The sequence below is a fragment of the Somniosus microcephalus genome, chromosome 19 (assembly GCF_052327205.1).
Source record: "Somniosus microcephalus isolate GS21.2 chromosome 19, FLI_Smic_1.0, whole genome shotgun sequence".
Lineage (NCBI taxonomy): Eukaryota > Metazoa > Chordata > Chondrichthyes > Squaliformes > Somniosidae > Somniosus > Somniosus microcephalus.
Window position 1 is genome coordinate 64,855,277 of NC_141005.1, and position 14,448 is coordinate 64,869,724.

At 41.7% G+C, this 14,448-nt stretch overlaps 1 protein-coding gene across 13 annotated transcripts in view; it reads left to right on the forward strand.

Moving 5' to 3' along the window:
• The window catches only part of LOC147104537 (paxillin-like), a 152,439-nt gene extending 139,154 nt beyond the window's left edge, over positions 1–13,285 (forward strand). For all 13 annotated transcript variants that reach the window (XM_085961931.1, XM_085961927.1, XM_085961929.1 and 10 more), the window contains 4 exons: positions 478–651; positions 1,100–1,181; positions 4,172–4,320; positions 11,440–13,285. In XM_085961931.1, coding sequence (XP_085818057.1) covers positions 478–651; positions 1,100–1,181; positions 4,172–4,320; positions 11,440–11,706 — 672 coding nt within the window. In that variant the 3' untranslated portion in view covers positions 11,707–13,285. The remainder of the gene's footprint in view (positions 1–477; positions 652–1,099; positions 1,182–4,171; positions 4,321–11,439) is intronic.
• The last annotated feature ends 1,163 nt before the right edge of the window (positions 13,286–14,448 follow it).

Genomic DNA, 14,448 nt, shown 5'->3' on the forward strand with positions numbered 1-14,448 from the left:
GACTGTTGCTGTGGTATCTTAATTAATGAGTACCCATGACAGTCTATGCAATATATCAGTACTGCTGTCAGTGTAATAGTAGAGGACAACTGCAGTCATTAGGTAGCTAATCTGTTTAATAAAATTAGAAAATTCTGGAAATGCACAGTAGGTCAGTCAGCATCTATAAAGAGAAAAGACAGGTTATTGACATTTTGAGGTGTATTCCTTTCATCAGAAGGGGTTGTATTGAATTTTAAAAACATTTAATTTTACCCCACCCAGCAGTGCAACGCTCTGCCTCCTTGGGACACACCATCTAGTTGTCTGGATGAGTACGGGCTGTATGAGCATTTCGAGAGTCATATAACCTTGATTATCAAACCTGCTTGTTATATAATTGTAAAGAGATACTAGCTAGGTGTATTTGAGCAGGTGGGATTGTTTGCTGCTTTCCACATTTGTAAAGCACTTTAAAACGTGTTTATTTTCTGTCAGGTTGTCACTGCCATGGGTCGTACCTGGCACCCAGAGCACTTTGTTTGTACCCATTGCCAAGAGGAGATTGGCTCTCGGAATTTCTTCGAGCGAGATGGGCAACCATACTGTGAGAAAGACTACCACAATCTATTCTCTCCCCGCTGTTACTACTGCAATGGACCCATTCTGGATGTGAGTATCTCGAACATTTCAAAATGAAATGCTTAATCTTGTGAGGGGCTGAATAGTGAGGATTAATTACCGGGCACTTTATCTGCCAGTAACAAATGTGAACAAAGCTCCAAGTGGACAGTATAACGGCCAGTCCTGTATTCCTTGGGAATAGCATTCCTCTAGGAAAGGAATACTCAAGTTTCATTGTTTTGTTTTTAGAAATGAATTTACGTCAAGACCTTGGCATCGAGCAGTGCCAGGCCTAGCTATTGGGAGGGAGACAGTTTGGTGGAGCTATGGTCTTGTCTTGTTGTGAGGAATGAGGGCAGTGCAGTGGAGCTGTATCTGGGCCAACTGTGTTCAGCAGATAAGTGTAATGTAGTTGTCCCTGGGCAACTCTGTTGCTGTGGTGTATGCAGCTGCAGTTTGCTCTACTGATGCCATCTCTTTGTTTTCTATCTTACAGAAAGTGGTGACAGCACTGGATAGAACTTGGCATCCTGAACACTTCTTCTGTGCCCAGTGTGGTGCCTTCTTTGGACCAGATGGTATAATGCTGTCTCTAGTGTTTTCTGTCTCGTGCAGTTTGTCCATTCCAAATCCTGTGTTTTAGCATTGCACGATGTAATTGCTAGCACGCCATGCATTCCAGAATCACTTTTAAGCTCATACCATTTAGTGCTGACTGTGCCCTCTGCTGGCCAGGCCAGGCAGCATGCTATGACTTCACCACATTGGAAAGAGCTACGAGGACAGGACTACTAATCACATTTAACCTTTATACTGCCAGCAGATCCAGAATAATTTCTGGGCCAGTCATTTTTAACATTTCAAACTTGTGTGCCATGAATAAAAACATTAGAATTATATGCTACTTTTATGTCAGGAAATGTATTAACCCGAAACATTTGAACTTGTATTTGTGGCCACCTGCATAATGTAGCCACTTGTCCATTGCAGCCAAGTATTTCAACCCCAGCCAAATATGATATTTTATAATCATCTTCTGTAAAATGGCTACCTTTCTATTCCATGTTGAGGCATTTAATATCGCCAATTATGGGTTTTCAAAGTAAATCCAGCTGTATAGAATGGCCAGCCGCCATCAAGTGTTTCCTTGATTTAGGATTCCTGGTTGCTGTTGAGGTTGATGGTGTTCCAATGATAAGTTGTTGGAATTGTTGAACAAAGCTGCCAGAGCACTATCAATCAGTGAGCATCTGCAAGCACATTTGTGTATGGATTTTGACTCACATGTTATACAGGTTGTTTTTTTCAATCAGAGGATTGGAAAAATGACTTTGTGCATGAGTAAGCAATCAAAGTCTTGAGAATGCCGAGAGTGAATTGGAGGAAGGACATGAAAGCACTGCACATGGACGCTGTGCAGACTCTGGCTGTACAATGGAATTAAATAATCATAGAATGATAAAGTACGAAGGAGGACATTTGGCCCATCATGCCTGTGCCATCAACCTCAATCATTGAAAGAAATCATGATGGAGAAATGTTGTCAACTGTTCTGAAACTTTCAACTCAATTCTCTGTTGGACAGTCGCTTAATCTGCCTGGACCATTGGGTGACTAGAAATAGGGGTTTGCCTGTTTAACTAAAAAAAAATTTTAAAAACTTTTGCTTGCCAATCTTCTCTTTTCCCCATTCTTCCTGTTTTCTAATTTTATTATGGTCACTATTTCTATTGCATTTAACCAATCTATCTATGCTATAACTTTACAAGAAATGTTAAACCAATTTCTTTTGGCCTCCCATCATTTTAGAGGTGGGAGCAACATCTAAAAAAAATTACCTATGATTGCCTGAACAACAGCAACAAACACCATTGTTTCATTTAATTGCTGTCCAGAAATATAACAGTTAATGTGGTTGCATCATAGATTACCAGGTTAATCTCTGGTAATATTTGTCGATGTCAAATAGAACAGCAGGATAAGCACTACCCTCCAGTATATCTCACGCTCAGTCACAGTCTGTGGTGCAGGAGGGATTCATTTGGCTACACCTGAAGCTTGGTAATGATGCTCTAATCCCTTGGCAATGGATTTGTGAGATCTCTTCATTCCTTACCTGAGCACGGCTGGGTACTTACATAATGTAGAAACCATGAGAAATTGTCACCTTCTCCTGCTTAACAATCCCCGAGAGCTTGTTTGGAATGCGAGAATCTAGAGTTTCTCCTTTGAATGGAATTTGAACCAATACGGAACATATGCTCATGTTCTTTGGTTTCCACACCATGGCAGAATATTTTCTCTCTGCTATTTGTAGTGCAATTGTAAGTATGAATATAAATAGCATGATTATAAATAACACATTTACAATTCTGCTGAAAATAAAGAACAGAGGAATTTTTTCCCTTATTACTCTCGTCCAAAACTTGGCTGCCCATGTCCTAACTCGCACCAAGTCCCGTTCACCCATCACCACTGTGCTCACTGACCTACATTGGCTCCTGGTTAAGCAACACCTTGATTTCAAAATTCTCATCCTTGTTTTCAAATCTCTCCATGGCCTCGCCCCTCCCTATCTCTGCAATCTCCTTCAGCCCCACAACCACCCCCCCCCCCCCACCCCGAGATATCTGCACTCCTCTGATTCTGCCCTCTTGAGCATCCCTGATTATAATCGCTCAACCATTGGTGGCCGTGCCTTCTGTTGCTTAGGCCCTAAGCTCTGGAATTCCCTGCCTAAACCTCTCCGCCTCTCTACCTCTCTTTTCTCCTTTAAGACGCTCCTTAAAACCTACCTCTGTGACCAACCTTTTGGTCACCTGCCCTAATTTCTCCTTATGTGACTCGGTGTCAAATTTTTGTCTTATAACACTCCTGTGCAGCGCCATGGGACGTTTTACTACATTAAAGGCACTATATAAATACAAGTTGTTGTTGTTTGTTTACTTTACCTAATCAGACTGATCCAAAATGTTGTCAAGTGACCATTTTATTGAGGTAGATTTTAATAAAGATATAATTGTTTTTTAGTGGATAAGTCAAGAATTGGCTCATTACAGTTTATATCGTATCTATTTTTCACTTGCTCTTTAAGCTGCGCTTGAATTCTTTAGTAACGAATGAAGCAACCACACGTTTCTGTCTCAGTGGAGCTAGGTCTTTAGACAGGAAAGGGAAGCCCAAGAATATTTGAGGGCCTTAGTAAAGGGGGGACCTTGGGGAGTGGTGGTAGCATTATCCTGTCAGTCACTTCTTTTGACATTAACCAGTGATATTTACCTTCTGTAGCTGCACCAGAACATTAATTTTGTATCATATTTTCACGATGCTGCATTTTTGGAAATTTTTAACAGCGGCATGTTCCATTAGTCTTAGCCCACTATTAGTCATTTTAATAAGATATCTGCATTATTTAAAGCTTTTTTTCATTGTGGGTTCAGTTTGCATGACTTCAAGAACAGCGGCAATTTCACAGAAGTTTTGGTTAGGTTATAGTGAGTTGGGATAGTGTGAAGCTGGGCTTATCGCAAATCCTGCTACTGTAACGTCTCCTTTCCTTCATTTACAGGATTCCATGAAAAAGACGGGAAGGCCTATTGTCGCAAAGATTACTTTGACATGTTTGCCCCGAAGTGCGGTGGCTGTGCACGGGCTATTCTGGAAAACTACATCTCAGCCCTCAATTCACTGTGGCACCCAGAGTGCTTTGTGTGCCGGGTAAGAAAAGTCAAAGATCCTGAATGTATGGCCCAAAACCTATTGTTGAATATTAAAACAATTATTATGTCTTGGATGCTGTACATTAGTAACAGTTTTACTTTTGAATGAAATACAAGACAGTGCATCATGACCAGAAGTAGAAAATAAGTACATAATTTTACAACAGTTATGTCATTGGCATACTGCTGAGTAATTTAAGTACATGTCAGCGTTTGAATTGCAACAGTATCCGGTTATAGTGATCATTTTGGTCAGTACCCCAAATGATCACAATAACCGACTAATTGTTCTAGACGATTTCCAATGTATACTGCTGAACATGGCTGCTTCGTGCTGGCCAGTGCTTTAAACAGCTTATTGATGCACTACTCAGAATGTCAGCACTGTTAATGCTGGGTCAGCTCTTTAAAGTACAGTTAAGTGTTGAGCAGTGCTTCACTCTGCTGCTTTTTGCCTGAAAGTTAATGAAACAAAAGGAGGTCTAAGATTCAAAAGCACTGATCTGGAAGTGAGGATGAGCAGCTGATTAACAAGTACCAATCGTAACCAGGCAGCACTGCTCATTTATTCAACAACACTGAAAGAGGGATGAGGTCCTGCAGGTAGAGTTAAGGGAGCTAGGAAAAAGTTTAAAATCAGGACGTCAAAGGTAGTAATCTCTGGATTATTACCAGTGCCACGTGCTAGTGAGTACAGAAATAGGAAGATAGAGCAGATGAATGCGTGGCTGGAGAGATGGTGTAGGAAGGAGGGCTTTAGATTCTTGAGGAATTGGAACCGTTTCTGGGGGAGGTGGGACCTCTACAAGCCAGACGGGTTGCACCTCAATGGGAACGGGACCAATATCCTCGCAGGAGGGTTTGCTAGTGCTGTTGGGGAGGGTTTAAACTAGCTTGGCAGGGGGATGGGAACCTAAGTATAGAATCAATAGGGAGGGAAGGAAAAACTGGAATTGGAAAACAAAAACGTAGAAAGTAAATTGGAAGGTCAGAGGAATCAAGGGCTAGATAGTAGTCAACAAGGAGGTTTGCCTGTACTAAATGGTATATACTTCAATGCAAGGAGTATAGCGAACAAGGCAGATGAGCTGAAGGCACAGGTAGATACTTGGGACTATGATATTATAGCTATTAAAGAGACGTGTCTGAGAGAGGGGCAGGTATGGCAGCTCAACATTCCTGGTTACAGGATTTTCAGATGGGATAGAGAGGGAGGCAAAAAGGTAGGGGGGGTCACGATTAAAGAAACTATTACAGCTGTGAGGAGGGATGATATGTTGGAGGGATCATCAAACAAGGCCATATGGGTCGAATTGAAAAACAAAAAAGGGGCGATCACACGGCTGGGAGTGTACTACAAATCCCCAAACATTGAGAGGGAGGTAGAAGAACAAATATGTAGACAAATTTCTGAGAAGTGCAAAAACTATAGGGGATTTCAACTACCCCAATATTAACTGGGATAAAATTAGTGTGATGGGTATAGAGGGTGCGGAATTCCTAAAATGCATCCAGGAGAACTTTTTTAGCCAGTATGTAGCAAGCCCAACAAGGGAGGCGGTGGTCCTGGACTTAGTTTTAGGGAATGAAGGCGTATCAGTCGGGGAGCATTTTGGTGCTAGTGATCATAATTCTGTTAGATTTAAGGTAGTTATGGAAAAGGACATGGTTAGACCAGGAATAAAAATTCTAAATTGGGGAAAAGCAAATTTTGCTAAGCTCAGAGGGGATTTAGCCATAGTGGACTGGAAACAGCTACTTGAAGGTAAATCAGTGTCAGAGCAGTGGGACGCATTCAAGGAGGAGATCCGGTGGGTTCAGACCAAATATGTGCCCTTAAAGAAAAAAGGTGGGACAAACAAATCTAGAGCCCCCTGGATGTCTAGAGACATACAGGGTAGGATAAAGAAAAAAAGGGAGGCGTATGACAGATACCGAGGGCTAAATACTTTAGAGGAGTACAGAAAGTGCAGGGGTGCAATAAAAAAGGATATTAGGAAAGCAAAGAGAGAGCATGAAAAATTCTTGGCAAGTAAAATCAAGGAAACCCAAAGATGTTTTATAAATATATTAAGAGTAAGAGGATAACTAAAGAAAGGGTAGGGCCTATTAGAGATCATGAGGGTAATGTGTGTGTGGCGGCGAGAGACGTCAGTAGGGTTCTTAATGAATACTTTGCGTCTGTTTTCACAAAGGAGAGGAGCGAAGCAGACATTGCTATCGGGGGAGGAGTGTGAAATATTAGATGAAATAAACATAGTGAGGGAGGAAGTATTAATGGGTTTAGCAGCTTTAAAAGTGGATAAATCCCCAGGCCTGGATGAAATGTATCCCAGGCTGTTAAGCGAAGCAAAAGAGGAAATAGCAGAGGTCCCCTCTGGCTTCAGGTGTGGTGCTGGAGGACTGCTAATTTGGTACCCTTGTTTAAAAAGGGAGAAAAAGATAGACCGAGTAATTACAGGCCACCTTGGTGGTGGGAAAATTATTGGAAAGAATTCTGTAGGACAGGATAAATCTTCATTTAGAAAGACACGGATTAATCAAGGATAGTCAGCATGGATTTGTTATAGGAAGGTCGTGTCTGACAAACTTGATTGAATTTTTTGAGGCGGTAAGGAGGGTAGATGAGGGTAGTGCATTTAATGTAGTGTGTATGGACTTTAGCAAGGTTTTTGATAAGGTTCCACATGGCAGACTGGTCACGAAGTTAAAAGCCCATGGAATCCAGGGCAAAGTGTCAAGTTGGATTCAAAACTGGCTCGGAGACCGGAAGCAGAGGTAATGGTTGATGGGTGTTTTTGTGACGAGAAGGCGGTTTCCAGTGGGGTTCCGCAGGGCTCAGTACTAGGTCCCTTGCTTTTTGTGGTATATATCAATGATCTAGACTTGAATATAAGGGGTATGATTAAGAAGTTTGCAGATGATACTAAAATTGGCTGTGTGGTTGATACTGAAGAAGGAAGCTGTAGACTGCAGGAAGATATCAATAAATTGGTCAGGTGGGCAGAACAGTAGCAAATGGAATTCAATCTGGAGAAGTGTGAGGTAATGCATTTGGGGAGGGCTAACAAGGAATGGGGATACACATTAAATGGTAGGACACTGAGTAGTGAAGAGGAACAAAGGGACCTTGGAGTGCATGTCCACAGATCCCTGAAGGTAGCAGGCCAGGTAGATAAGGTGGTTAAGAAGGCATACGGAATGCTTGCCTTTATTAGCCGTGGCATAGAATACAAGAGCAGGGGAGTTATGCTTCAACTGTATAAAACACTAGTTAGGCCTCAGCTAGACTACTGTGTGCAGTTCTGGTCACCACATTATAGGAAAGATGTGATTGCACTAGAGAGAGTACAGAGGAGATTTACAAGGATGTTGCCGGGAGTAGAGAATCTTAGCTATCAGGAAAGACTGGATAGGCTGGGTCTGTTTTCCTTGGAACAGAGGAGGCTGAGGGGAGACCTTATTGAGGTGTATAAAATTATGAGGGGCCTAAATAAAGTGGATAGAAAGGACCTATTTCCCTTAGCAGAGGGGTCAAAAACCAGGGGGCACAGATTTAAAGTAATTGGGGGAAGGTTTAGAGGGGATTTGAGGGAAAATTTCTTCACCCAGAGGGTTGTGGGGTCTGGAACTCACTGCCTGAAAGGGTGGTAGAGGCAGGAACCCTAACCACATTTAACAAGTACTTGGATGGACATTTGGGATGCTCTAACCTGCAGGGCTACGGACCAAGAGCTAGGAAGTGGCATTAGGCTGGATAGCTCTTTGTTGGCCGGCGCGGACACGATGGGCCGAAATGGCCTCCTTCCGTGCTGTAACTTTCTAGGATTCTATGACTGGGGATTTCAGCACAACTGATAGAAAATCCACAGTTAACATAAATGGGATTCGGCAAGTGAGCATAGATCTGCGTGATCACTGCAAACAATGATCACTAAACGTACATTCCATTGTTACATAGCTTCCAAGGTCCTGCTTCAGTTGGAAGGTCTGTTCCTTTTGGAAGATCACTGTGGTACAGTTCTGTTGATGACCCTGAGGGTCTAGGATCAGTATCGTGGTGTTGGTGGTGGTAGTGACATGCCAGAAACTTTTCAGTTTTATTTCCTGCTTTATTATCTCAAGTAAGCTATTAAAGGTGAATGTCACTCTTGGAGGGCAAGAGAAGTACTCTTCCATCCCCCTCCCCGAGAGTCTGTTCAAAAGGAAGAAGAAATGGTTTAAAATATCTCTTACCTGAAAGGACATAGTCTCAATTCTGCCAATAAAGAATAACCTTGTGAAAACCTGTCATGTTAAGTCTTAAGCTAAAGGGGTGATCTGATAGAAGTTTTCAACATATTAAGGGGAACAGATAGGGTAGATAGAAAGAAAATATTTCCACTGGTTGGGGATTCTAGGACTAGGAGCCTAAAAATTAGTGCCAGACCTTTCAGGAGTGAAATTAGGAAACACTTCTACACACAAAGGGTGGAAGAAGTTTGGAACTCTCTTCCGCAAAGGGCAATTGATGCTAATACAATAGCAAAATACTGCAGATGCTGGAAATCTGAAATAACAACAGAAAGTGCTGGAAACACTCAGCAGGTCAGGCAGCATCGAGGAGAGAGAGAAACAGAGTCAACGTTTCAGGTTGAACCCTTCGTCAGAAATGATGCTAGATCATTTGTTCATTTTAAATTGGAGATTGATAGCTTTCTGTTAAACAAAGGTATTGAGGGATATGGGACAAAGGCAGGTGTATGTAGTTAGGTCACAGATCAGCCATAGCAGGGCAGGCTCGAGGGGCTGAATGGCCTACTCATGTTCCTATGTGGTATAATAGGGTGCATGTTTCCATTATTATTCTTGTTAAAACTTGCGATGTTTTAGCCAGCAGTTTAGTCCCCTTGCTTAGCTGTGTGCTGTTTTAGTCTTCTGTGACTAGAGGAACCAAATGACCCAGATATCTGTACCAGGGCTAAGTAGGGGCAAAGTCACAAGTGTCCTTGTGATTTCTATTTTCTAAAGCCTACCTACATCTTTTAATGCTTGAAGCTACAGAATTGATTTGGTTTCTCTGGAATGTGTTGTCTGCTTTTTTGGTGAATTACAATGTCTGCATTACACTCTGGCATTTCTCTTGTGTCTGACACTGCCCACAAAAACAAATGCTTTTTCCTTTTCTTTCCTCATTCCAGCCACATCTTCTGCATTCCAAAACCCCACTTGCATCCTCCACCAACTGTGATCGTATGATGTATAGACTTCCGCCTTGATTGCTACTAATATTGATTCTTGGCGGAGTCTGTTGTACCCACAGTGGACCGCTACACCTTCACAACTTGCCGATGATAATATTTTTTCCTTTGTAATCACTCAACCGCTTGCCCGAGCAGAAATTTCCTCCTCCTAAATATTGGGAAGACCGAAGCCATTGTCTTTGATCCCCGCCACAAACACTGTTCGCTAGCCACTGACTCCATCCCACTCCCTGGACACTGTCTCAGGTTGAAGCAGGCTGTTCACAACCTTGGTGTCCTATTTGACCCTGAACTGAGCTTCCGATCCCATATACTGTCCATCACCAAACCGCCTACTTCCACCTCTGTAACATGCCCATCTCCGCCCCGCCTCCTCTCATCTGCTGTTGAAACCCTCATCCCTGCCTTTGTTACCTCTAGACTCAGCTATTCCAATGCTTTCCTAGCTGACCTCCCACCTTGCACCCTCCATAAACTTGAGCTCATCCAAAGCTCTGCTACCTGTATCCTAACTCACCCCAAAATCTTTCACCCCTCACCCCTGTGCTTCCCGACCTACATTGGCTCCTGGTCTGGCAACACCTCCATTTTAAAATACTCATCCTTGTTTTCAAACCCCTCCATGGTCTCGCCCCTCCCTATCTCTGTAACCTCATCCAGCCCTACAACCCACTGAGATCTTTGTGCTCTTCTAATCTGGCCTCTTGTGTATCCTTGATTTTCATTGCTGTATTGTTGGCAGCCATGCCTTCTGCTGTCTAGGCCCTAAACTCTGGATTTTCCTCCCCAAAGCTCTTCACATCTCTACCTCTCTCCTCCTTTCAGACAGTCCTTAAAACAAGAACTTCCATTTATATAGCACCTTTAATGTAGTAAAATGTCCCAAGGACTAGAATTCATAATCAGAAACAGACATCACGGTACAATGAGAGAAGACCATTCACCTCCTCCAATTGGTCGGGTGCTTTTCGAGGAAGTATATAGATCGTTTTCTGTTCCCAATTTTCTTTTTCTTTTGAGTCTACGCTATGCCTAAACTTTGAGCAGTTTTAGTTGGGACTTTATTCTGTGGTCATTACATTGGCTTGAATTTTCCAAATCCAAAAATGCACCTGAGCAAAAATTGTTTTGTTTATTCCTGTTAGCACTTTAATACTTGTGAGTAGAGTTTCACTGTAAATAGAAAGTCATTCTATTCAGTCAATCTCTTTTACATCCGTACACACTTTATGAACTTAAAACAGTATAATGATTTTTTTTTTTTTTTAAACTTCACACTATCTTGTTTCCTGAAAAACTCATTCAAATAGAAGTTGTGAAATGGTTTGTGATGTATATGTGATGGACAAGAGAATAGAGGGGGCTGAGTGCTTTGCTATATAATGTCTCATTGGAAAACCTTTAAGGAGAGATTTTCACATTAGCATTATTAATCTGTTTATGGAATGTTGATGTCAAATTATAACCTAATGTACAGTTTTTATTCGCTCACTATACTGATGCATGATGTGGAGATGCCGGTGTTGGACTGGGGTGGACAAATGTAGGAAGTCACACAACACCAGGTTATAGTCCAACAGCTTTATTTGAAATCACAAGCTTTCGGAGCCTGACGAAGGAGCAGCGCTCCGAAAGCTTGTGATTTCAAATAAAGCTGTTGGACTATAACCTGGTGTTGTGTGACTTCCTACATTTATACTAATGCAGGTTGAGTATAGTTCAAACGTATTCATGGCATGACTCACAATATTGATATGCCAAGTGTATAATCTCTGTGTACGTGCTGACAAACTGAGTGTATGGTCTGCATGTGTTTGTAGCAGTTCTATTACAAAACCACCTTTTTAAGATGTATTTTTGTGTTTTGTTTACAGGAATGTTTCACCCCGTTCATAAATGGCAGCTTTTTCGAACATGAGGGGCAGCCATACTGTGAGATGCATTACCACGAGCGTCGCAACTCGCTTTGCTCTGGGTGCCAAAAGCCCATCACAGGCCGCTGTATCACCGCCATGGGGAAGAAGTTCCACCCAGAGCATTTTGTCTGTGCTTTCTGCCTGAAACAGCTCAACAAGGGCACCTTCAAGGAGCAGAATGACAAGCCATACTGTCACAACTGCTTTGTCAAGCTCTTCTGTTAGATCCATCCCACCAACCACTTGTCCAGTTCAATCATTCCTGCAATTCTAAAAATTCACACCCACGCACATGATGCCAATGGAACAGACAACTCCAGCTTTATGGGGTAATACAGATCTTGGACTGAACTAAACACTTATTTTCTACATATATCACTTTTCCTTTACAGAGACTGAGAAAAGAGAAACTCCTGTGGATGAGGTGGTGAGAGTGCCATATCCCCCCCCCCCAGGTGATGAACTCCAAGCCAACAGCCTTCTGTGGTAGGCTGGTTGAGGAGTTAGCAAATCCAACGTCTGGAATCCATAATCAGCAATAGAACATCAATCGCAATGAAAAAAGACCATTGATCTCTATCCAGCTCAGCTCTTATTAGATTATTTTTCAAGAACTGCACAGACCATTCTAACCTCACAACATCACTGACACCAACCCCAAGAGTAAATGTCACGCAGGTGGTTTTGTGTAGTAAAGATAAACTAAACACTGAATACTATAACTGCAATTGAACAATCCCCTGAAGGACTCGGTAAAACTAACTACACCGGAACAATCCCCAAAATAAACCCAGTCAAACTGGGAACAAGTTTCCAAGGAACTGTATGAAACGTGGATGATGGTGCTGGAAAGCAGAGGTATCTTTTGAGAGAGTTCACTTTGTTGTACACCAGTGTCTCCTTGATGTCAGTAATGCCTTTGACTGTAACTGAAGCAATAATATTTCTCGGCGATGGCCACAATCGCACTGTCCTGTGTAGGTGCACAGGAGAGTCTCCTTCTGTAAATGTATTTGATAGAATCTTTTACAGTACTGTACCTTTTTATCCTCTGGGTTCAGTTATCAAACAAATCTCGTAATTCTGAACAATCATGTCAGAGCTTTGTGATTTTAAAAACATGACAACCACTTTTTGTAAACCACACATCTGATGTGTAGGTGATGCTAATACATTGTAGAATTGGTATTTTTTGTGCTTTCTTACAATACTAATGACTGATTCTTACATGGAAAACCCAAAGGACTGTTAGACAGGACACTGCCTGTTCACTTTTATAGCACAAAAATGGTTTTAGTCTTTGAGGCATGTCCTAACCTAATGTCTGTGAACAGAACATTTTGCAATTGTGAGCCTGCTGTATTTTTATCAATTCCTCCATTGCCTAATTTGCCAATAATTTATCTTTTTATGAAAAGTCTTAATTCCTGCTGTGGAGCTTTTTCGGGTCTTCCCTGATAATGTGTTGTAATATTTTATCTTTCATCTTATGAGCAAATCATTTTTTTTAAAACAATGGTAACAGCAGAGGTCAGAAACATTCTAGTGCCATTTTAACAGGTCATACTCTGTCCAATTGAAGCCTCACTAAATCAGTGTTTGCAGTGCATTGAATTCAATCTGCCATTAAACCAAAGGGAATCACTCGAGAATGAGAGAAACTGTTTTAAGGAAATAGTCCTGATTCCTGCCCTCTGATCAATGATAATTACCTGTATTTGACTACATCTTTGTACATCCTTTAATCATGGCTTACACATATAATCTCATGGGTTTTTGCCAATAAAAGTTGCTTTTCACTTTATTTTAATTGTTGGGTTTATTTTCTTCTGTTGAAGGATCCAAATTAATTAAGTATTGCTGCACAAAAGATCTATTCTTACAATCATCCAGCTGGAAGCTGGTTGGTGCAGTTGGATCATATACTTTTTTAATTGAGAAACCCAGATGAAAGGAGCATTGCCTCTAGTGCAGGGTATCACCAAATTTGAAGAGAATATGAGGTAAATCTTGAGGCCAATCTTGATTTTTAAAAGTCTGAAGAGTTTGGGAGGCAGGAAGGACTGGGGAGACGAAAGAGTTCTGTAGTTTTCAAGAATATGCTTCAGTAGGAGACCATGCAATGAGTCTTAATTTCAACACATAAATACATTTTCAATAAATCCAAGAAAGAACTCGGGAGAAACTTCTTTACCAAGAGCGAGTTAGAATGTGGAACTTACTACCACAGGGAGTAGTTGAGGCAAATAGCATAGACGCATTTAAGGGGAAGCTGGATAAGTACATGAGGGATAAAGGAATAGAAGGATATGCTTATAGGGTTAGATGAAGTAGGGTGGGAGGTGGCTTGTGTGGAGCATAAACAATGGCATAGACCAGTTGGGCCGAATGGCCTGTTTCTGTGCTGGAAATCCTATGGGGTGAGAAAGTACGTTTAATGGCATATTTTCATCTTAAAAAGAACAAGGTGAGGAAGGTTCAGAGGAGCACTGACCATAGCAGTATCAAATAGGAACAACAAAGACCGAGAGAGGTTAGAGGGGAGATACGGATTGTCTGTCAAACAGTACTCATTTTCCTGTATCCTCGCCAGGAATGTTAGGTGGTGGAAGAGACTCCCCAGATACAGGAGCAATATTCAGGTCTTCTGTGGATTTAGACATTCTAGGGTGTTAAGAGTTGTTGAAGAAAAGAATTGTTTGGCATGAAAGAGTAAACCAAACTATTTGGAGGCAGCTGTAGAAAAGGAGGAGATGTGGGAGTTTCATTTGAATTCAACAACGACTTAAATTTCTTCAGTGCTGCTCACATGTAGCGGGATGTCCCATGACATTTTACACCAGGGAAACCCCAGTTAAGAGGAGAAAATGGGTTAGGGTAAGGTGGTTGAATTCATGGTTGAAGAGAGGGTTTTGAAAGTAGAGAAGGAGGTGACAACACAAAGAACTGTACAGGGAATTCCAGAGA